At 39.9% G+C, this 23,003-nt stretch overlaps 1 protein-coding gene across 3 annotated transcripts in view; it reads left to right on the forward strand.

The window, feature by feature from the left end:
- The window catches only part of Mon2 (MON2 homolog, regulator of endosome-to-Golgi trafficking), a 75,406-nt gene that overhangs the window by 46,737 nt on the left and 5,666 nt on the right, over nt 1-23,003 (forward strand). For 2 of the 3 annotated variants that reach the window (XM_057758258.1, XM_057758260.1), the window contains 13 exons: nt 970-1,145; nt 2,777-2,939; nt 4,425-4,718; nt 5,586-5,784; nt 8,635-9,260; nt 11,850-11,993; nt 12,577-12,594; nt 12,878-13,006; nt 14,117-14,307; nt 15,570-15,630; nt 16,520-16,643; nt 19,669-19,876; nt 22,263-22,345. In XM_057758258.1, the coding sequence (XP_057614241.1) occupies nt 970-1,145; nt 2,777-2,939; nt 4,425-4,718; nt 5,586-5,784; nt 8,635-9,260; nt 11,850-11,993; nt 12,577-12,594; nt 12,878-13,006; nt 14,117-14,307; nt 15,570-15,630; nt 16,520-16,643; nt 19,669-19,876; nt 22,263-22,345 (2,416 nt within the window). The remainder of the gene's footprint in view (nt 1-969; nt 1,146-2,776; nt 2,940-4,424; nt 4,719-5,585; nt 5,785-8,634; nt 9,261-11,849; nt 11,994-12,576; nt 12,595-12,877; nt 13,007-14,116; nt 14,308-15,569; nt 15,631-16,519; nt 16,644-19,668; nt 19,877-22,262; nt 22,346-23,003) is intronic. The other variant, XM_057758259.1, reaches the window with a different exon arrangement.

The raw sequence follows: 23,003 nt of genomic DNA on the forward strand, positions 1-23,003 counted from the left end.
ATTTGAGGCTTTAAAAAACTATATAAACTAATGGCTGACAAAGTGGCTTAGTGGGCAAAGGTGATTGCAATCAACTCTGACTCCCTGGGTTCAATCCCCAGGACCTCCATGGTGCAAGGAGTGAACTGACTCCTACAAGTTGTCCTCTGACCTCCACATATATGATGTGGCACACATTCGTACATACTAAATAAATAGTAATAAAAATATTTTAGAATCATTTTCTGTCCACTTTATTATCCTCAGTGTCTGCTCAATATCCAGTGCACAGTGAAATATTTGTTTAGTAAGTTAACCACATAAAATAAAAATTGGAGAGAAGAAAATTTACAATGAAGCACTTCTTAGATGCTGAAAGGATGAAACAGTGCTTTTTCCCCCAACAAATTTTGTGGCTTAACAATAATTGTTACTAAAGCATGTAATTTCAAACTATTATACTTTTTATTATATCATACTTGAGAATTTTACATCTAAATACCTGCAATACATTAATAAAGTAAATGAAAGATAATACTAGATATTGGGAATTAGGTTTTTTTCTTCAAATATGGCTAAAGATATATTTCTTTAATGAGCTCTATCTCTAGTGGATCTAAGAACTGGGTAACTCCACTTTTTACTGAAATTTAGCATACTGTAGATTGGTTTGTTTTCCCCCTTTACTTAAAAGTAGAGATAAGTAACAAACCTCTAAAGATTACTGCTGAAGAAATCAAAGTCTGTGTTCTTTTTGTAGGAACTTTATTTCCTACAGTATTGTGGATGGAGGCGAGCTGAACCCTCAGCAGGAACAGGAGAGAAAGGTGGTGCACTTTGTGGTCCCAGCACTTAGGACGCTGAGGCACAGACTTCTAAGACCAACCTGGGCAGCACAGAGATGATATTGCAAGAAGATAAAAGGGATGTGGGGACAGCTGCAACAGAGCCTTGCTGTCTTTTCCTAATTAGCTTCTTGTTCCCTTTTAGAGACTGCAGCTGCTTTTGTTGAACCCATTAAAGGAGATGTCCAGTATTAACCATCCAGATATTCGACTCAAGCAATTAGAATGTGTGTTGCAGATTCTGCAGAGTCAGGGAGACAGTCTGGGACCTGGATGGCCATTAGTTCTTGGAGTCATGGGAGCCATCAGAAATGATCAAGGGTAAGTGTTTGAAATGGAGAGAGTTAGAAGGGACCCATCCTAAAGTCCTGTAGTGAAAGATTTTAATTTGTCCCTTCCTGCTCATGTCCAGGATTTATCAGAACCTACCATAAACTACGTCCAATTAGCTCTGGGAACTCTCAAGTATTATTTTGGTTTTCAAAGGAGAGAAGATATGCTGTTTTATGACATTTATATTAGATGTAAGATCTTACTATAAGATAAATAAACCAACATAACATAACAGTTCTAAATGACCTCATATATTAAGTTTTAAAAAATGCTTTAAAATAACTTTATTCTTTTGTTTCTTAAACATTTCTTCTGTGCTTACTGTATCCTAAACACTGCACCTGTTAACTGTTCTGTGTACACAAATAAATGGCCACTACTCTAGACTACAAGAAAGAAAGCTCTAGTGGTGAGGGGTGGAACCAGAAGTATAAATTCTTATAAATAGCTTCACGTGCTTTTAAAAGCTATTTGCATTCGCCTTGAGTGTATTTGGGTGGCATTGTAGGGTTTTACACAGGGGAGTGGTATGACCAGATGTGGTTGTGACAGCTGCCACTGTGCTGGGAGCACAGGAGAGCAGGAAATGTGGACATAGTGACAGTGCTGTCTTAGCAGTAAGAGGGGTTAAGGGACTTTAGTAGGTTGACTCTGGGGGCAGTCTAGGATGATCCTCAGATCTCTGACTTAAGTAAACTCTGGAATGTGATGCCATTAAATAAATAGGGAATACAGAAGGAAGAGCACATTTGAATGGGATTTAGGGTTTTACATAGTTTGTGATAGAAGACTGGTGGAGCAGTTTAGCAGTTTACTGATACATTTGTCTGGAATTCTGCAGTATCACATATAGTTTTCCTTCAGTGACACATACAGTTGAGGTTTTGTTTTGTTTTGTTGAGACACAGTTTCTCAGTGTAACAGCCCTGGCTGTTCTGGAACGTAGGCTGGGCTTGAAGTCACAGAGATCCTCCTGCCTCTGCCTCCTTAGGGCTAGGATTAAAGGTGTGTGCCACCATGCCCAGCTATCATTGAGTTTTATATTAAAACTATTAGGAAATTAATGAGACTATTAGAAAAAAAATGTTTAAGTATTTATAATAGTAAATTTCCCTAAATAATGTAGCATGTTGGAATGATTATCGTAAAGAAGACCAGTTTACACCAAGTTGAAGTTGATCTTCTTAACTCAGTGCAGTTTACAGAGTAGGAAGTATGCTGTAAGGATGAATAAATTGACATGCGTTCAGCACTTAGGGACTCGATAGCGTATTGAGAGCGCGATAATTAGTAATTATTGTTTTCCTTTACATTGTTTACCCTTTGTTCTAGCCTGTTTCTATTGCTGTGGTAAACACCATGACCAACAGTAACTTGAGGAGTAAGGATTTCTTTGTCTTAACATATCCTGGTCATTGTCCATCATGAAGTCAAGGCAGGCTCTAAAGCAGAAGCCATGGGGGAACCCTATGTACTAGGTTGCTTTCCTTGGATTGCAACAGGGAGGGCTTTCTTGTTCGAATTCTAAACTAAAGTTGGCTTGCTTGACGTTATTGTAAGGTGCGTTTTCTTACACCTTTCTTTTAAATGTGCATTATCTGTTTCCTTTGTTGTTTTAGAGAATCTTTAATAAGAACTGCCTTCCAGTGTCTTCAGTTGGTTGTGACAGATTTTCTACCAACGATGCCTTGTTCTTGCCTACAGATAGTTGTAGATGTTGCAGGTAGCTTTGGACTTCATAACCAAGAACTTAATATTAGTTTAACTTCAATAGGCTTATTGGTAAGTATCATTGCTTTTCTTGATTGTTATGTAGTAAACAATGAATACAAGTGTGGTCTGGGATCTGGAAGTTTTTCCTGACTTCTAAGTACCAAACACGTCATCCATGGCGAATGAGATAACCTAGGAAACAAACCATCACTAGCAGGACAATGGACAAGCTTTAACATTTATGAGGAGAGGCCTCAGGGAGACAGTCGTAGTAATGCATAGAAAGGAGACTCAGGATTTGTTGTTAGTGTGCAGATGTCGTGATCTTAAATAACCTTAATACATTTTCATAGATTATTTAGTTTACTTTGTTTACAACCTACATAGACTTGTAGTCTGTCAACAATACAGTTATACCCGGGAGATAACCTATTATAGTGGAAGGCTCTGGAGACAGGCATGTGTGTGTTTTACTTGTGTTTAGCTCTTGCTGGTTATTGAATTATTGACATTTAGTCTCATTTTACATACCGTGAGTACAGAGGAAGTATGTTAGGTACTGCAAGTACATGAAACAAATATGAAGAGAACAGGCTCCATTGTTTGTAGTTTATCTAAGGAAATTGTTTGAACTCTCTCACCTGTGTGTTAAAATTGAGAAAGTTCATAAAACTGAAGTTAAATCTCTGTCGTAAGGTGGTTAGGTCTTTTTTTTTTCAAAGATTTATTTATATTTTATATACATGAGTACTCTCTCTGCATGTACACCTGCACACCAGAAGAGGGCATCAGACCCCACTATAGATGGTTGTGAGCCATCATGTGGTTGCTGGGAATTGAACTCAGGACTTCTGGAAAAGCAGTCAGTATTCTTAAACCCTGAGCCATCTCTCCAGCCCTGGTTAGATCTTTTTAAAGGCAACTGTTTAGCATCTCCTAAATGTTTATTTTAACTCAGAAGTTCCATAGAATTCAACTGTAAACTTATCACACAAAGTCGGTAAGTTAGTGTTTTTCTGTGAAAACCGTGACCGTGGAAGACAGTGTCGTCTCACATACAGACCTGTTGACAAAGAGCAGCTGGGTGATTCAGGCTCAGTGTCCGCTAGACATCCCCTCCTTTACTTTACATTGATTCAGTGTTGGAGCTACTGCGCTTCCATCGTTGGCCATCATCATGAATTCACATACTTCATTATCCTTGAAAGTAAAGCCTTTGGTATATGTTAAGATAGCAGCTAGTATTTTTGTATGAAATTATAAGTGATTAAGTGATATGAAGAAATTAATTTGTTGTGGTAATGTATTGTTTTATAGTTAACAATTATAATGGCTAGGCACTATGTATATCAATACATTGAAGTTCATTATTCTATATAATTGAAAATTTTCATAATTAAAAGGTACAGGACAATGAAAGTTAATGCTTAGACAAAATAGCCACATTCTGTTGAAATTAGACATTCGAATGAGAGAGATGCTTTTATTGAACCTATTTTGAAGTTTAAAACAAAATTTGTGAATAAAGTTATATTTTTATACTTTTCTTTTTAGTGGAATATTTCAGATTATTTTTTCCAAAGAGGGGAAACTATCGAAAAAGAATTAAATAAAGAAGAGGCGGCCCAGCAGAAACAAGCAGAAGAGAAAGGAGTGTCTCTAAATCGGCCGTTCCACCCTGCACCGCCCTTTGATTGCTTGTGGCTGTGCCTTTATGCAAAGCTGGGCGAACTGTGTGTGGACCCGCGCCCTGCTGTGAGGAAGAGTGCAGGGCAGACTCTGTTTTCTACAATTGGTGCACATGGGACCTTGCTGCAGCATTCAACCTGGCACACGGTTATCTGGAAGGTACTGTGAGGTGTTTGGGGCTGGTAGATTTTAGTTGACATGTGCTTTTATAGTTTTCGTCTTCAGCTAAATGTGTTGCCTTTGTAAAGAATCATTCCCATGTATGTGTCTTCATTTTCACTCTGTGTGTTTGTGTATCTGTGTGTGTGTGTGTGTGTACATGTGTGCGTGTGTGTGCACCCCCAGAGACTAGTTTCTATCTCCATCCCCTTCCCTCCTCCACCCTGTTCTCCCTGATAAAGCAGAGTCCCCAGATCCTTAAAGCAGCATATGAAGACTTGTCACCCTTTTCCTCCACTTCCCTTTCATCTCCTGGCCTTCCTTCTTTCCTTTCTTGTTGCTCTGCTGGGAATGGAACCCAGCACTTTGTGCCTAACATTGTTAATTCATCTTCTTTTTGGAGTTCTGTCTCACAAAGCTCGCCTACTCTGCTCCTCTGTTCGCTTCCCCACCATCCCATTTGTTCTCCGTTTCCTTTAAGTGCAAGCATTGGCCGAGTGCTAGCTAGTGTTTACTTGGTGATTGTTTTTCCAACACTTCATTTAGCCATTTAGTCCTAAACTCAATCTGGACATCTCCATAATTATACTTTTTGCCTGGAACTGCATCCTTGTCTCAAGTATTATCCCATACATGTTCCACTGATAACAATTCTTAGCTGATGTTCTGTCCAGTTGGCTTTACTTTTTCATATTCTATGACTTTAAGGATACGTTTAAGAGTACATGGTTACCTGTTTTAGTCAATTTTCTCTAACTTATGTAGTTTAATAAAATTGTTACATGTTTTTATAACTTCTAGTTTATTTTGCCATTACTTAAACTGTCATCAGTGACCTTTTTTCTGACCTTTAAAATAAATATCTAGGTTCTCTTTCATCTACTGGACCGAGTTCGAGAATCTTCTACGACAGCAGACAAAGAGAAGATTGAGTCTGGAGGTGGAAATATTTTAATTCATCATTCAAGAGACACAGCAGAGAAACAGTGGGCTGAGACATGGGTACTGACATTGGCTGGAGTGGCAAGGATCTTCAATACCAGACGATACCTGCTGCAGCCGCTAGGTATATAAATGTTTTCTTGTTCTGGTTACACAAATTAGGTTAAAAGAAATTTGGAACACACATAGAAAATTCTTTTGGACTTGATATATAGAAGCTATTCATGCAAATTGGTGGTTCTAAAACATGACCAAGTTTCTAGCTAATTTTGTAGAAAACATTTGGTAATTCTGGAGACTTTCTTATTGTTGCCCTGTGGAGGGATGAGTGCTCCTGTCAGCTGGAGTGTAGGGGCAAGAGGTGATCCTGTACATACTGGAGTGTACGAGACAGTGCCCAAATTAGAGGTTGTCTAATTAGGGATGGCAGTGAGTTTGAGGCAGAGAACCCAAGGGAGGGTTAGATTGCTTTTGGTTTGGGTGGCAGTGTTGGGGACGGTACAGAAAGTGGACAGCGGTACTACTGGACAGTCAGTGCCGTAAGAGAGGTCCACACCCCTGGTGGTCAGGAGACAACAGTGGTGTTCTGATGTCACTCTGAACCTCGTTGCCTTGAGATCAGTCTCCTACTGTTCTGCCCCACAGCAATGGGGCTCACACACAGCCACATCCAGCTTTTTATATGGGGCTTGGGGGTTTGAACTCATGTCTTCATGCTTGCACAGCAAGCACTCTGAGGTTAAAGCGCATGACACTACACCTGTTTGGTTGTTTTTAAACGTGGATCCTCGAGATTAAACCAGGCTCTTCATACTTGCATGGCAAGCACTTCACCAAATGAGCCAGTTCCCAGCCCCCTCAACAGTTTTAGTTTTCTGTTTTGTTTTTGAGACAGGGACTCTATACATATACATAGCCCTGGATGTCCTGTAGCTCACTATGTAGACTAGGTTGCCTCTACTTCACAAGTGCTGGTATTAAAGGTGTGTTCCACCACACCTGGTGTATTTTGTTTAATTGAGGTTTTTCTCTGAGTGTATAATTTACATTCAATGGAATATACAAAGCATCACTGTTTAACACCTGTTTTGACCTTATGCCAGCAGACATGAAGTGCTAAGTATTGATTTAGTTCTTTTGTAAATGAAAATATAAGGCAGCTCAGGTGACTTAGATAATTTTTTCTAATGTGAAACACTAATTACTTTTCTTTTAACAGACCTATGTGCAATTATATATATTTATATGTGTGTATATATCTGTATCTATATATAGATATATATAGAAACACACACACACATAGACTTTTGGAAAGCTAACTTACTGGTTTGTGTTTTTTCATGTTTGCTTATTATTGTGTGCACGTGGTGGGAAGCATTCACACATGCCATACATAGCACACGTGCGGTGGTCAGAGTGCAGGAATTAGTCCTCTCCTTCCACCAGTGTGGGCCACAGGAATTGAACTCTGGTCTTCCGGCTTGGTGGCAAGCTTCTTATCACCCATCTTGCCAACCAATGAACTCTTTTCTTCTTTTGACTCTGTGATGCATTTTATCCTAAGTCATTACTGTTTTAAAAAACATGTGTAAGAAAACTCAGAGCTCTAAATTTATTGTAAAATGAGAACTAAAGTATAAAGTCAAAATTTTATGCAGTATGACATATAGATCATTTAAACATTTAGATATTAAAATCATATATTATACTGTTAATGTTCTATCTTCTCCAGTGATTAAGAATGAGAGCATCTTAGGCTAGAGCTACAGTTCGGTGGTAGAGGACTTGCCCACCATACACGAGAACATCAGTTCAGGACCTAATACTGAGGGTCCTCCTATATTTTATTCTATTCTCTTTAGGCAAAAGTAAATAAAATCTCTACAAATCGGTATGTTACCTACTTAACATATACATACCTATTTATAGAGATTTTCTATTATTTCTGTGTTATGGTATTTTTTTGGTTGTTTTTTGTTTGTTTGTTTTTCTTTGTTTTTCCAAGACAGGGTGTATCTGTGTAGCCCTGTCTGTCCTGGAAATTACTCTGTAGACCAGACTGGCCTCTTAACTCAGAGATCTGCCTGTCTATGCTGGGATTAAAGGCGTGTGCCACCACGAGGCTATTTTGCTGTCTTTTAAGTTTGCATTTTTTATGACTTGTGCATGGGAGGGCATGTGTGGGCATTCTTCTCAGCTTGCATGTGTGGGCATTCTGCTCAGCATGCATGTGTGGGCATTCTGCTCAGCTTGCATGTATGGGCATTCTGCTCAGCTTGCATGTGTGGAGATTCTGCTCAACATGCATGTGTGGAGATTCTGCTCAGCTTGCATGTGTGGGCATTCTGCTCAGCTTGCATGTGTGGAGATTCTGCTCAGCTTGCATGTGTGGAGATTCTGCTCAGCATGCATGTGTGGAGATTCTGCTCAGCTTGCATGTGTGGGCATTCTGCTCAGCTTGCATGTGTGGAGATTCTGCTCAGCATGCATGTGTGGAGATTCTGCTCAGTTGCATGTGTGGAGATTCTGCTCAGTTTGCATGTGTGGGCATTCTGCTCAGCTTACATGGGGAAGTCAAAGGAGAGCTTAAGGGAATTGACTTTTCTCCTGCCACCTGTTTGGCACAGGGTCTGTTTCTGTCACTCAGTGTACTTAGGGTAACTGGCTTGTAGTGGCAGACTACCCATCATTCTTTGGGTTATAGAGGGGAGCTACCAATCATGCTTTGGGTTAGAGAGGGAGCTGCTCATGAGGCTTTTGTGATTCTGGGGATGGAACGCAGTGTGAGGCTGTGCAGTAGGTGCCTTTCCTCTGAGCCATTTAGTGACGGTTTTAGTACCTTAGGACCTACTTATATTCTTTTGAGTTTGGTGTCAATTTAAGCAGAAAATGAAGCAAATATGCTCCAAAGTGTCTAAGAGAATGCAGTCAATTTTGTGCTAATTGGTCCCTCCTCCCCCTTTTCTTGGTGCAGGAGACTTTTCAAGAGCTTGGGATGTTCTTCTTGACCACATTCAGTCAGCCGCACTCAGCAAAAACAATGAAGTATCCCTGGCTGCTCTGAAAAGCTTCCAGGAAATATTACAGCTTGTGTCACCTGTCAGAGACTCGGAGAAGCCCGAGACACCACCAGTGGTCAATGTGCCCGTACCTGTCCTTATAGGAAACATTTCAGGCCCAGGCCTGAACAGGCCGTTTGTAAGAACAGATTCCATTGGAGACAAGCTTGGTAGATACAGTGCTGAGCCACCCATAGTGACTGATGAGCTCGAAGACTTGAACCTCTGGTGGGCTGCCTGGAATACCTGGTATAAGATCGGCTCTGAAAGCACAAAGCCGCCTGTAACCTTTGATAAGCTCACCTTCATTCCCAGCCAGCCTTTTCTTACAGCTTTGACTCAGATATTCCCAGCTCTCTACCAGCACATAAAAGCTGGCTTCAACATGGACGACCTGCACAAGTTGGGGGTCATATTGCACAGCGCCGTTTCAGTCCCAATAAGTTCAGATGCGTCCCCTTTCATCCTTCCATCTTATACTGAAGCAGTTCTGACAAGCTTACAGGAAGCTGTGCTTACAGCTTTAGATGTTCTCCAGAAGGTAATGTCATTTCAATGGCTGCATAAACAATAATGAATATGGCTTTCTGGAGTTTCTCATTTTGCAATAAGCTTCATGAGATAAAGTCAGATTTTTTTTTTTTTGAGGTTACTGTGTATGTATACTTTGGGATAGATTTAAGATTGTTAGGATTTTTTTTCTTTTTAAATTTTATTTATTTATTATGTATATAGTGTTCTGCCTGCATGTATGCCTGCAGGCCAGACGAGGGCACCAGATCTCACTACAGATGGCTGTGAGCCACCATGTCATTGCTAGGACTTGAACTCAGGGTCTCTGGAAGAGCAGTCAATTCTCTTAACCGCTGAGCCATCTCTCCAGCCCCTGATTGTTAGGATTTTAAAAACTTATTCTTTCAAAAGAAGTAATTCAGTTCTGCTTTGAGTCATTAAAAAGTTGCTTGCATCCTCTAATTTCAGATAAAGTTTATTCTGGGGCTGGAGAGACAACACAGGGGTTAAGAACAAGGGCTGGGTTTAAAAACCTTCTAGAGGTCCCAGGTTCAACTCCCAGCACCCACATGCCAGGCTACAACTGTCTGTAACTCCAGTTTCAGGGACCCGACACCCTCACACAGATATGCATGCCAGCAAAACACCAATCAATGCTCATTTAAAAACAGCAACAACAGAAAAGAATTCAGTATAAAGTGAATTCTGAAATTATTGGTAGCCTATATTAAGACACAAGGGTATGCGTGTCAAAGTAGTTTCCTTACTACAGGTTTAAAATGTTTATTTTTAGCTGTGTGTTTTCTTTTCTACAGCAGCAAATCGCAGAATTGTTTGTTTGTTTGTTTTTGAAGGCAGGGTTTTCCTGTGTAACAACCCTAGCTGTCCTAGAACTAGGTCTGTAGATCAGGCTGGCCTTGAACCCACAGAGATCTACCTGCCTCTGCCTCCCAAGTACTGGGATTAAAAGCCACAGCCACCCAGCCAAATGACAGATTTAAACAGATCTAAAATTCATTGAATAAATTCAGATTAGAAGAAGAAAGATCATATCAAAATGAAAGAGTTGTTTAGGTTATTAGGGAAGTTGATACTGAAATTCCTAACTATCAGAATCCTAAACAAGGGCTGACAGGGCGGCTAAGCAGGTAAAGGAGCTTGCCCCCAGCTCGACGATGGCCCTGGGACCCACGGGGCAGAAGACACACATCCCAAAAGTTGTTCTACTCTCCACATCCATGCCATGGTGCGAGTGTCTGTACACACACATACACATATGAATAAATGTTCTAAAAGAAAAGCTGAGCAGAATTGGGTGTAAGGAGTCTTCTCTGACCCCAGTATGTGGAAGTCTGAGGCAGGGAGGCTCACGTGAAGTGTGAGCCCAGCCTTAGCTACCGTGTGAAACTCTACCTCGAGAAACAAACACGGCCAGAAAAGGCCATCTCAGCAAAGTGTCTGCGACGAGAGGGAGGCAGTCCTGCTGTCCAAGCATCTGTGAGCTGTCTGTCTGTCGGTCAGGCCTGTTTTCTAGGTACCCAGCTGGGATGATGAACATGCTGCTGATGTTTCTGTGGTGACCATGGTCCCTATAAACGGTCTCTGGAGGCAGTCGGGCTAAGAGTAGTTCTTTATCTCTGTAACCTTAGTTGCATTGTACAAGAAACAAATTTTGAACAGATGCGGAGTTTAAGATAATCTTACATTCAAAAATTGTTTGAGGGGCATGAATTTCTATAACTGAAATCAAAATGAGTTTTAAAATTTTTCATTGAAGAAAAACTATACTTCATCAAACTTTCCCCCTCTGGTTAAATGACCCAAATCCATTGTATATACATTTCACTAAAGTAAGTAAAAAAGGCTTTCTGGCCAGAAAAGTATTCATCTGGAGAATTCCCAGGTTCTTGAACTCTTATAACTGCATATTCAGGTTTGTTACACATGCATAGAAGGTAATAAAGAACAGTACACATCCCCTTTATTTCAAGATAAAACTTGAACTTTGACTTTTTAATAATTCCACTTTAGCGGAATATCCACAAATAGAATTATCCATTGTGGCTTTAGGAATTTGTTCTGAGCTTTGGCTCTGAAAACAGAATGTAAGATCATTTCAAAACGTGATAACTCTTTACATAACTAAAATAATTTTGCATGAGTTTTTTAAAGATTGACTTTTCAAATATAACGCTGTGACTATATAACCAGGCATGGGGTAGCAACAAGTTGTTGTGCCCATGAGCCTATAGCATTCACAGCGAAGTCAGCTTCATCTTGACCTAGTGCTGGTCTTCTGCTGCCCTGTGGCAAATCTCAGGTACCGTACCACCGCGTTACCTGGCCCTGTCTTAACGTGCTTGCCCTTGCCTTTCCCTCCCGTGTTACAGAATAAATCACACTTCATTGGAATCATCTTTAACCTGACTAACCACTTTCAGGTTGGCCTTTACTTTTTAAATAACTGTTTAAATAGCTTGAATTCCAAGTGTGAAAAGATGGCCTGTTGCGTGAGGTGGTGCAGTTCTTTAGATTCTTTGACTGAACAAATGAGTTCACTGGGAATAACTGTCTAGAGTTCATGCTGTGCTTTCTAATGTTCACATTTTGTTTATAGGCCATCTGTGTTGGACCAGAAAACATGCAGATAATGTACCCAGCTATATTTGACCAGTTACTGGCATTTGTAGAGTTTTCCTGTAAACCTCCACAGTATGGACAGCTGGAAACAAAGCACATTGCAAATGCAAAGTATAATCAGGTAGTTTACACATTGTGTTTATTCTTTAATGAGTTACCGCTTACCAGTGAGTTCCAGTTAAGGTAAACTTTGGCTACCTAAGAAAGGGCGTTCATTTGTACTCGTGTGTTAGAGAGTAGAAGTTATCTGAGACACCGTGTCTGTGAACCTTTTCTTCCTGTTTGTGACTCTCCTCTCCCAGATGGCCCTCCTGAAAGCTCGCCTTTCACTTCCCTGTTTCTTCAAAAAAGAAAGTTCATTATACCTTTTTCTTGGCTACCCCATTCTTCTAGAAAATGGCCTGTAAATCTCTGAGCCTAATCTTACCTTAAAATAGTGCAAGGTGAAGAAATCTGCGTGTACTAAATGAGTTATCCATTGCTGGTGTGAAATTTAGTTGGATTTTTCCATAAATTTTCATAGCCTTAGTTGGCAAAATATATCTTCATTTTGACTTAGACAAAAGTAAATTTTTGACTGCATGTACATGCTGATTTTCTTCATTCGACATAAAAATTATAATTATATATAGTCCGAAAGTAGTTTTAATATGTATTAATTTTTCTCATTCTATTTGTCTTGCATCACAATGGAATCACAATAGATCCAACTATTTGCACCGGTGAGTTAAATTTCCTAAAACTGTCCTAACCTACTGGCAACACGTAAAGCCCGCATTCCCAGTCTTGACAGAATGCTCTCTCTGCCTCCCTAGTAGTTGTAACTTCTGCCTGGCTGAAATGGTTTTTAATGAAGTACATATGTTTTTGAAAACTTTGCATGTAATATGATCTGATCTAGAACCAAGGCCTGAACTTGTAAGGAAAGGAGCTTTCTTTTCAAAAACAATCTCATTTCCTTCAATCCCATTACCTTTAATTCCATGTGAAAATATTACTTTGTAGGCGGAATGGGTAGCCTTGAATTATGTGCCATTTGCTGAAAGATCTTTGGAAGTAGTTGTGGATTTGTACCAAAAAACAGCCTGTCATAAAGCAGTGGTGAATGAAAAAGTCCTCCAGAATATTATTAAGGTAATGTATCTTTTTATCTCTATAATTTTATTTGATATTATAAATTTATTGAAATTTCTCTTTAGGCGATATTCTGGAATGAATGAAAAATATTGTTAATTATATTGACTTCAAATGCATGCATTGTATTTAGCAAACCCTTTTTTAGTCTGTGAGTGACTTTGGGGTGGGGAGTGACAGAGTACTAGAGATTGATCCCATAGCCTCTCAACTGCCAGGCAGGCGCTTTTATGCCAAACTGTATCTCTAGTCTACTAAGGGCTTTCTTCACAGTGGATTTGCCATAGTTCTTAAAGAATCCTCTACTCTTAAGGATGCTTAGTTCTCAGGGATGCACTCAGGATCAGTCTAACTGGCAATGCAGACTCATTTTTAAAAGACCGGTTCCTTATTTGTATATAGTATATAGATTATCATGTTGATTTTGTCTTTTGCTTTTTATTTTTTTTAGCTTAAACTCTTGTTCATTGTGTTTCTTCTTCTATTTGAAGTACAAATCTAAATGTAAATGTCAAAGTTTTATATTCTGGCATGGTTAATTTATTTCAGTATTAGAAAAGTTCATTAAAATATTTGAGCAGAATATAGAACTCAAGGAATTTTAGGTGTGAAACTTGAAAGTGATGGTATTTTCACATTGTTACTCTCCCCTAACTTCTTTTGAAGGAGAGATGCATCTGAACAAATTCCTTTCTGCTGGGGGAAGCAGGTCAGGATAGATGGAGACAGTGTGAGCACAACATGGTAGCAGCAGATATGTGACCCAGCACTCAGGAGGCTGAGGCAGGGAGACAGACAGAGGTTGTGTCCAACCTGAGCTACGGCGGTGAGACTGTGTGTCCAGTTCACAAACACATGGAGCTTTCAGAGGTCAAGTTAGCTCAGTGGTGCTGGATTCTTAGCATATAAAAGGCCCCGGGTCTAGGTCCCTGTTCCAAAGAAAATGAAAAGTCTAGGAAGTAGGCTTTGGGGTCTCTGCCTGAGAATCAGTCTTTCTTACCACCTGCTTTTCAGGGGAGATCACTGCCACGCTGTCTTCTTACAGCTTTGTTGGTGTTTTGTTTTGAATGCAGCTGTGTGTTAACTGATCTCAACTGTCCTCCTCCTCAGACTCTCAGGGTTCCTCTCGGTCTGAAGTACTCCTGCCCGTCTGAAAGCACGTGGAAACTGGCAGTAGCTTCTCTCCTCAGAGTCCTTTCCATTGGGCTGCCTGTCGCCCGACAGCATGCTTCTTCTGGGAAGTTTGACAGCATGTGGCCAGAATTAGCCAGTACACTTGAAGACTTCCTCTTTACCAAAAGGTCAGCTCATTGATCTGAAAGGAAGAGCCTTTAGAGAGATGGAAGAGTGTCTGTCGAGTGTTCAGATCTGGGTTGACAGACCCTGACCGGACACAGTGGACGGGCATCTGTGTGTTCCTTCCTTTCTCACTGCTTGTAACTCGTAACTGACTGGAGGCAGCCAGAGGGGGAAGGACTAGTGCCTGGTGTAGAGGTCTTGGTGCTCTTGAAGGCCTGCTAACCATCCAGCTGTAGTGGAAAACTGTGCGTGATATCGCTAAACCTAAATGCTTTGGTGCTGTTTTATGCCTGCAATATAAAAGGAAGTAATATAGGCTTAAATGTCAAGAAAGCAGTTCAAATTGTGGCCTTGCCATTTATTTACGTGAGGTGTGGTGGCCGACGTGTTCTTAGGCACATACGGCCTCAGCGTTCCCTCTGTTGCCTGCGGCCACACTGCTTGCTTCCTGGGGTTGCAGTGAAGACCCACGAGAGCAGGGCAGACGAAGTTCCCATGGACACTGGCTGATTTGGCTGTTGTGACAGCCGCTCTAGTCCAGTTGTTCATAGACAGTGAATATCTCGGTGTTTGGTGAATTTATGACCATATTACTGTCCATGAATTTGAAAGGCTACAATCCTTGGATTCTAGATTTGATTCTTTCAGAGCTGTTGATTACTCTGTTCTTGTTGTAATAACTTGGTTTTAGAAAATCTAAATCTTTTTTATGGATGTTTACTTATATTTACTGTAAAGAATTTAATGCTTTGTATTACAAATTTATGGGCTTGATTGAGGGTCTTTTATGTCAAGATCATTATAAAGAAATTCAGATGTACTCTCAGTGGTGACTTTAGTTGTGGATGGTATTATCTATAAACCTTTCTTTTTTTATACATTATACCAAGAGAAGTTTTAAGAAATCATTTATACGAACTACTTGAATTTAAAAGGGCATTCTTTTAAGTGTATGATGATGTCTCAACCTGAGAAGGAAGAGCTAATGTTTATCATTTGAATGCTGTTTCTCTCTCCTCTGTTTGTTTTACCTTTAAAAATCAAATCTCTTGGGCTGGAGAGATGGCTCAGCGGTTAAGAGCATTGCCTGCTCTTCCAAAGGTCCTGAGTTCAATTCCCAGCAACCACATGGTGGCTCACAACCATCTGTAATGAGGTCTGGTGCCCTCTTCTGGACTTCAGGCATACACGCAGAAAGAATATTGTATACATAATAAATAAATATTTAAAAAAAAAAATCAAATCTCTTTTTTTTCTTTTTTAGCATACCTCCAGATAATCTTTCTATTCAAGAATTTCAAAGAAATGAAAGTATTGACGTTGAAGTAAGCAAACTTAGAAACATTTCCTGTATTTTTGACTATTGGATGATTATAAATGGGATTTGAACACTTTAAAAGTTTTTAATTTTAGCAGGGGGAAGGGCACATGTGTGATGTGTGTGTCTGTATGTAAGTCAGAGGGCAACTTTGTGGAGTCTCCCACTTTTACGTCGGTTCTGTACCTGCTGAACCATCTTGCCACCCTGAAGTTTGGGTTGGTGAAAGAGTTGGGATCTGTTGTCTTTAAGTGAGGTAGCTTAATTTAAGTCGATCAAGTAAATTATTTTCAGATGGAGACTTCAAAGTGTATGTATCATCATAGATTTGTCAAGATGTCGTCTCTGTGCCATTACTGTTTAAACCTTGGATGAGCTTTTCCTTTCCTTCCAAGGATAAAATAAACTGTATGTCAGGTTAAGGTATTTGACAAAAATTAGCTGTGCACGGAAGGTATTCCCTAAAGGTGGTGCATGCCTTTAATCCCAGCACTCAGGAGGCAGAGACATGCAGAACTTTGTGAGTTCGAGGCCAGCCTGGTCTATAAGAGCAAGTTCTGGGACAGCAAACCAAAAAAAAAAAAAGTGTAACTTTAGTTTCTCGTAGTTTATGATTTCTGATTATAAGAAATCTAATCTTATTTTTGGATATTTTATTTTAGCATGGGTGAGTTTCAGTTTTTCTGTATATTTACATTTGGGATGAAGATCAATATATTATAAAAATTATAGTAAACCTTGATGTCAGTGGTCATGTGTAATAACAGTAAAACATTCATGTACTTCTATCAGGGAAGGTTCTTTAATTTCTTAAAAAGTAAAATTTAACTTTTACTCTAGAAACTGTACTTGGTCTGTTTCAAGGAAACAACTATCTTTGACCCCCTCTGTTCTAGGTTGTTCAGCTCATCAGTGCAGAGATCCTCCCATATGCCAACCTTATTCCTAAAGCCTTTGTGGGGCAGATGATGACCATGCTCAACCGGGGCTCCATCCACTCCCAGTCACCCTCATTTACAGGTGTGTTATTTCAGAGGCTTTTACAGTGTTCAGAAGCTGAGAAGGCGTTTTTAATTCTCTGTTTAAATGTAAACCAGAGAATGGAGAAGTAATTTTTAGTGATGTGGTGTTGTAGACTGCTAAACTTTATGGGGGAAAATATAGGTGTGTTCGTATTTGTAAGGTCTGATTAAATAAGTTACACGGTTCTTCTGGGATCTCATGGAGTCATTTAGTGGACAAAGCTTATAGTTCTGTGAAGTTGTAGATTATTGTCAAGAATGTAGTATAAAGGAGAATGCTCTGCCACTTAGCATGTCGGTTCTCTAGGGAAAATGCCTTAACATTTGTTCAAGGCATAAAGCCCTTAGGGAATACCTTCCGTGCACAGCCTTATGCTGGAAAGTATAGCCTTTCTCAACATTTCTGAGAGTAGGCACCGCAGCTTTAAAGACAGAGCTGTGTCTGTCTGACTGGAAAGCTCCAGAGTCATCAGGCAGACTGTGGGAACATGCTCCCTTCTTGTGTCATCACGTCTAATCTGCTGCTGCCTGGTCTGTCTTTTCTTATTATTTCTCTCTATTAAAATATGTATTCAAATCTCAGATGTGATTTTTTTCTGAGAGATTATTAATTTTTGCAGTATAGACTCTTAATCCTAGCGTTTACTACATCCATGAATAATCTGTGATGTTTTAAAGAACATTTGTACAGTTTGGCCTCTAGATGGCTCTCATACTACTTACAAAACAAAATAAATTTTTTTTCCACTCATTCAGAAGTTTTAAAAAATTGGCCTGTAAATTAATCAGCATGGGAATTTAAGAGGAAAAGAATTATGTGGACTTAATGTTTGTATCATACTTCTATTTAAAATGCTAGATATTCTAATGAAGTACAATTCGAATGAGGTATAACTATTTCCAACTAAGTCAGCACCGAGGTATCAGGTGTGCTCTCGTCCTAGACTTCTGGTAATCTCACTGCTATGTTTGTATGAAGTGTGCCACACTGAAAGGCACCTACACACCCTTCCGGGGGCTCTGCATGAAGCACACATCCCTCAGCTTTACCTTCGAGATTTTCTATAAGCACACACAGGACATTCCATGCCCAACAAGTTACTGTGATGGCTGGGTTCTTGGCTGTTTAACATGACCTGATAGCCAGAGGTCGTAGACTGTGAATGGAAAGGCCAAAACCAACTCGTAAATAAAAGAAACTGAGTTGATTTGTGTTTCAGATTCATGAGGGATAACAGTTTATCACCGTCACGGCAGAGAAGTGTGACAGCAAGCTGGCGTGGCAGCTGGAACAGCACACTGAGAGCTCAGTGTCTTGAGCCCCTGGCTGGAGCCTCAGAGTGAGAGGAGGAGCTAGGAAGGGGAGGCGTGGTCTGATTGGGAGAGACTGAGACCACACCACGTGAGAGAGAGGAGGAGCTAGGAAGGGGAGGCGTGGTCTGATTGGGAGAGACTAAGACCACACCACCTGAGAGAGAGAGAAGGGCGGGAGAATGAGTATATACTGGGGAAACCTCGCAGTCCACCCCTAGTAACTTCCCCAAACAGTGCTTACTACTAGGAGCCAAATGTGCCGATGTCACAGCATCTGCTAAGTGACAAAGAAAGTGGAGCAGATGCCAATAGAAAAATCTGCGCTATAATCAAAAAGAAATAAATGGAGCAGAGGTGTCTAATGTGATACTGCATCTCCAGGAGGGACAGAGAACTATCGACAAGGGAATTTTTGAAGACATGTATCTTCACATTAGAAATGATAACTCGGTACCCAAAACAGTGAAAGGTAAAAGGCCCTTAGTAAGACATACCAGAAAATATCAACATACTTACAATAGAAAGAACATATGGAAAACATCCAGAGGCACAATCTTTTAAAAGGGCCCAGAAGTTCTCCTTCCCAAAGACTTGCTGTGGTGGCTAGAAATGAAGACTTCTCACCGTGGAGGCGCATCCTAGGCTCAGCTGGGCAGATTGGAGTACAGAAGGACTCATGTTCCCAGGGTTTTCCTCAGAGTTCTCTAGAGCAGCTGGAGGGGCTGGGAGCCACACCTGAGTACCACAGTAAAATAATGACATCTTCAAGAGATCAGCAGAAATTTACCTTCCATTCATCCTTTCTTAGCAAGCCACTGCAGAAATCTTGATGAGAACATAGTAAACCAGGAAAATGGAAGGCTTGCATCGTAGGAAGTGTAGCCCAAGGGAGAATGGTGTTGGCCGGCCAGAGACTGCTTTCAGGTTAAGGCTAGACAACAGGATTAGAGAAGAACTAGTCTAGACCAGAGCAGACTCATGTTCCTAGGAAGGGAGAAAAGCTAATAAAGACAGAAGAGGCAACTAGTTGTGACTTGATTTATAGTAAGTTCTTGAGAAGTTTCTGAGGTTTTGTTTTGTTTAAGGTGGGGTTCCAGGTACCCCAGGCTGGCCTCAAACTTCCTATTTAGCCTAGAATGACCATGAACTTCTCTTTCCCTTGCTGCGGTGACAGACGGATGCCACTGTGGCCATTTATCTGGTGATGGAAGTAGAAGCTGGAAGTCAAACTCAGGGCCTTATGCACGCTAGCTAAGCACTTTACCAATCAAGTGACAACCCTTGTCCTTGGGACTCATTATACAGAATTTTCAAAAGGTGAAAAGACAAGAAAATTGTTGGGCCCAACATGTGTTTGCCACCTCTGATGACCTGAGTTCAGTCATCAGAACCCACGTGGTGCAGGGATAAAGAAGTGACTCATACGAGTTATCTCCTGACTGCCGCATGCATGGTGTGGCGTGTGAATACACACGCACGCACGCACAAAATAATGTAAAATCAAGAAAGAAAATGCCTATTATGGACAGCCTTATTTTTCACATTCCAAGAGGGAAAATTGTTTTACTAAATATTATTAACTAGGTTGTTGATCAGTGCTTTTCATCTTACTGAGGGTATATTTTTATTCCTAGTTCCTAGCTTGCTGGACTCATTAGCATGTATTATTTTAGCATTTTATTAATTATCAAATGTTGTTAATTTTACAGAAGCAGAGATTGACATTCGTTTGAGAGAAGAGTTTTCTAAGATGTGCTTTGAAACACTGCTCCAGTTTTCCTTCAGTAACAAAGTCACCACACCCCAAGAAGGCTACATCTCGCGAATGGCGCTCACCGTGCTGTTAAAGCGGTCTCAGGATGTCCTACATCGGTACATAGAGGACGAAAGGCTGAGTGGAAAGTGCCCTCTCCCAAGGTGCGTGCTTAATTAGGAAGGGAGCACACTGATGTGATATCATAATTAGTAACAGAGACGGCTCAAAAACCAAGAGATTTCCTAAGTGATCTGGGTGAGCATGAGGTGGCTGATAATTGAATCTGCCCTTTACAGTGTAAGTATTCATAGGCTTTGCTGCATATACGTAAGGGTTTATTATTATTATGCTATTTCAGGTCTCTCTTGGAGATTAAGAAATCTGTGATACATGTATTAAATTACATTTTTAACCTGGAAAAAAAATTTGAATCTGAAAAATCCTCTACCAGAGGTTTCTGTGTAAGGACTTGCATGAAAACATAATCTTTTTCTCTGAAGAGAAAATAAGAGATTAAATCACTTCCCAGGGTTATTGTTGAGTGTCACTTCTTGATATCTGTTCCCTTGCCCTCTGAAATCTCGATGTCTTCTAATCTGCCTAAGGAAGCCTTCACCCTAAGCTGATTCCTTCTTGTATATCCAACTTGTGTTCATGGCAGGGCCTCCAGGTATTTTTTTAATGTAATAATAAGTTTAAGTCAAAGAAAACAGGAAATACAAACGGAGATAAACAATTTAGGAGAGTCAGGAGACCTCTCTGTGATTAGGTACGGGTGCAGAAGCAGGCCACCTCCACAGGTCCCCAAGTCCTGTGTACACTCTTGTCTCTATCTGTTTCTGAAGTAGGACCTGACAAAGGATATCGATTTTCTTTTTAAATATTGAAATGTTATTTATCAAATTGCTGACCACAGATTTATGCCAGTTTAGATTCCCCAGGAGTATATGAATACCTTTTCCTCAGTCTCGAGCATCTTAAAGTTCTTTACTCATTTAATAGTTATTTTACAGTTTTCTAATTTGGTGAATGAAAGTCACAAAAATCACATTTTAAAAAATGACCAATACTTAATAACCATCTGCAATCTTTAAATTTAAATTTCTACATCATAAATTATACCTTCAAATGTATACACAAAAACTTTCCGTTGAAAGCTTGCTAGTAATTTGATTATGGAGATGATTAAAAATTTGTTAAAGTTGATACGTGATATGTGCATGAAAGAGCAGAGACAAAGCTTCTTGAGTGAAGAGTATATTAATTAGATCATAATATTCGTTCAGAAAATACCTTTCCTTCATCTTCTGTGTTAACTAGCTCCTCTAATATTTCTTTTAAATTTTACTTTTATTTATGTGTCCATGTGCAGACACTAGTGCACATGCCTGAGGAGCCCAGAAGTGTCTAATCTTCTGAAGCTAGAGTGATAAGCAGTTGTGAGCTGTCTGACATGGCTTCTCAGAATAAACTCAGCTCTTCTGCAAGAGCAGTATACACTCCAGACCACTGAGCCATCTCTCCCACTCTGCATCCTTTCTCTAACGTGAGCTCTGTCTATCGTCACTGATAAAGTTGTTTCATTCTGTGTTGCAGAATTACGTGTTTTCTGTATGCAACATTTCACCATTGAGCTGCTTGCAAAGAAGGTTTGATGTCTAGAGATGTAGTTCAGTAGTCCCCCAAACTACCCAAACAGGGCCTGATAGTGAGTGAAGAAGTTCAAGGTCATCCTCAGTTACAGGTTTGACATCAGCCTGGGGAATCCGAGATCCTGTCTCAAATTTTAAAAGAGAAGAAAAGAAGAGGGAAAAAGAGGCTTGAAGTGGTGCCCTGTACAGTACTGGGAAGGCCTGGCTGTCTGTGGGATCTGACCAGTGCTAGCAGAGACCACAGGGCAAAGCAGCTATTCCTGTTAGAGCAGAGTGCTTTTTTGGACCCTTCTAGCCTTATGTGCTTATTTTTATTGTTAGATATTGCTACACAGACCATCTCAGAATTAATTTCAGGCATGTTTCATGTCTTATAAAATATCAATAAATAAACACCTGAGTATTGCTGCAATTTTGAGTGTATTTTTGGCAATATTATAAAATATGCATCTCTTTCATATAATCTTTAGCAAATTTCCATTAATATTAATTAGAAAATAAAAATTGTGTTGTAGAGAAGTTGTTAAAGCATGTGTTGTAAAGTATTTTAATTGTAAATAGTTGCACGTATCTTGTAAATGTAGATTTTTCAGGAGTTGACTTCCTCCCTTTTACTGACAATTTTGGTAGAGTAACTACAAATCAGATTTGTGTCTAGAATACAGGCGTGTATATGTGTTTGCTATACAGGTGTATATATGTGGAAATACAGGTGTATTTGTGTTTGCTATCAATATGTGCTTGATAATGTTTCCTTTTATAAGAATTTAACATCTTTTATTTTATTGTATTCAATATTTTTCCAAAATGCAGCTATTTGTACAAACTTTGTGGGGAAAAATACACAGTGTATCTTTAAAATCTTAATGAAAATCATCTCTCTTATCTATTTTAGGCAACAGGTAACAGAAATCATATTTGTTTTAAAAGCAGTCAGTACTCTCATTGACTCGCTTAAGAAAACTCAGCCTGAGAATGGTAAGTGCTTAAAACTTGGTTATCATACAAGACATTACACATGTCTGTAGTAATGAGAAGGAACAGGCTGCATTCTGGTCCGGCTAGCTTAACCCCCTGAAATAACCCCCTGAAATAGCCAGTGAGCAGGCCCCTCATGTTACACATATCTTCCATTCGTGGGCTTTGTGCTATTGTTAAGTCAGCTGAACTTCAGAATGCGACCACCATTATGCTTTCTGTTCTACTGTTATTATGGTGACAAAACTCAAGTCCATTACAATGTCAATTCAGGAATATTAATTTGGAATGTTTAATCTTTATATTAAATGACCTATTTTTTAAAAAATGTGGTAAGCCAGCAAGATGGCCTGGCCCGACACCCTGAGTTTAGCTCCAGAACCAGATAAAAACAGAAGACAACTGAGTGCACAAGTTGTCCTCTGACTTCCTGCATTCCTGCACATGGATAGCAGACACACAGTGGCAAAACAGACAGACAGCTGCAGGTGCAGCATCTGAACTGCGGTCTGTCTCCACCCACACCTGTGCACCTGCACACACATAGGCACAATTCTCCTCTGAACTTACGAAGTGAATGTTTTCATTTGATGTAACCTTAAGTTATAGTGATATATTAGAAACTTCAGGTCGGATGGGGGTGGCGCACACCTTTAAT

Source organism: Chionomys nivalis, chromosome 25 (genome assembly GCF_950005125.1).
Source record: "Chionomys nivalis chromosome 25, mChiNiv1.1, whole genome shotgun sequence".
Classification (NCBI taxonomy): Eukaryota; Metazoa; Chordata; class Mammalia; order Rodentia; family Cricetidae; genus Chionomys; species Chionomys nivalis.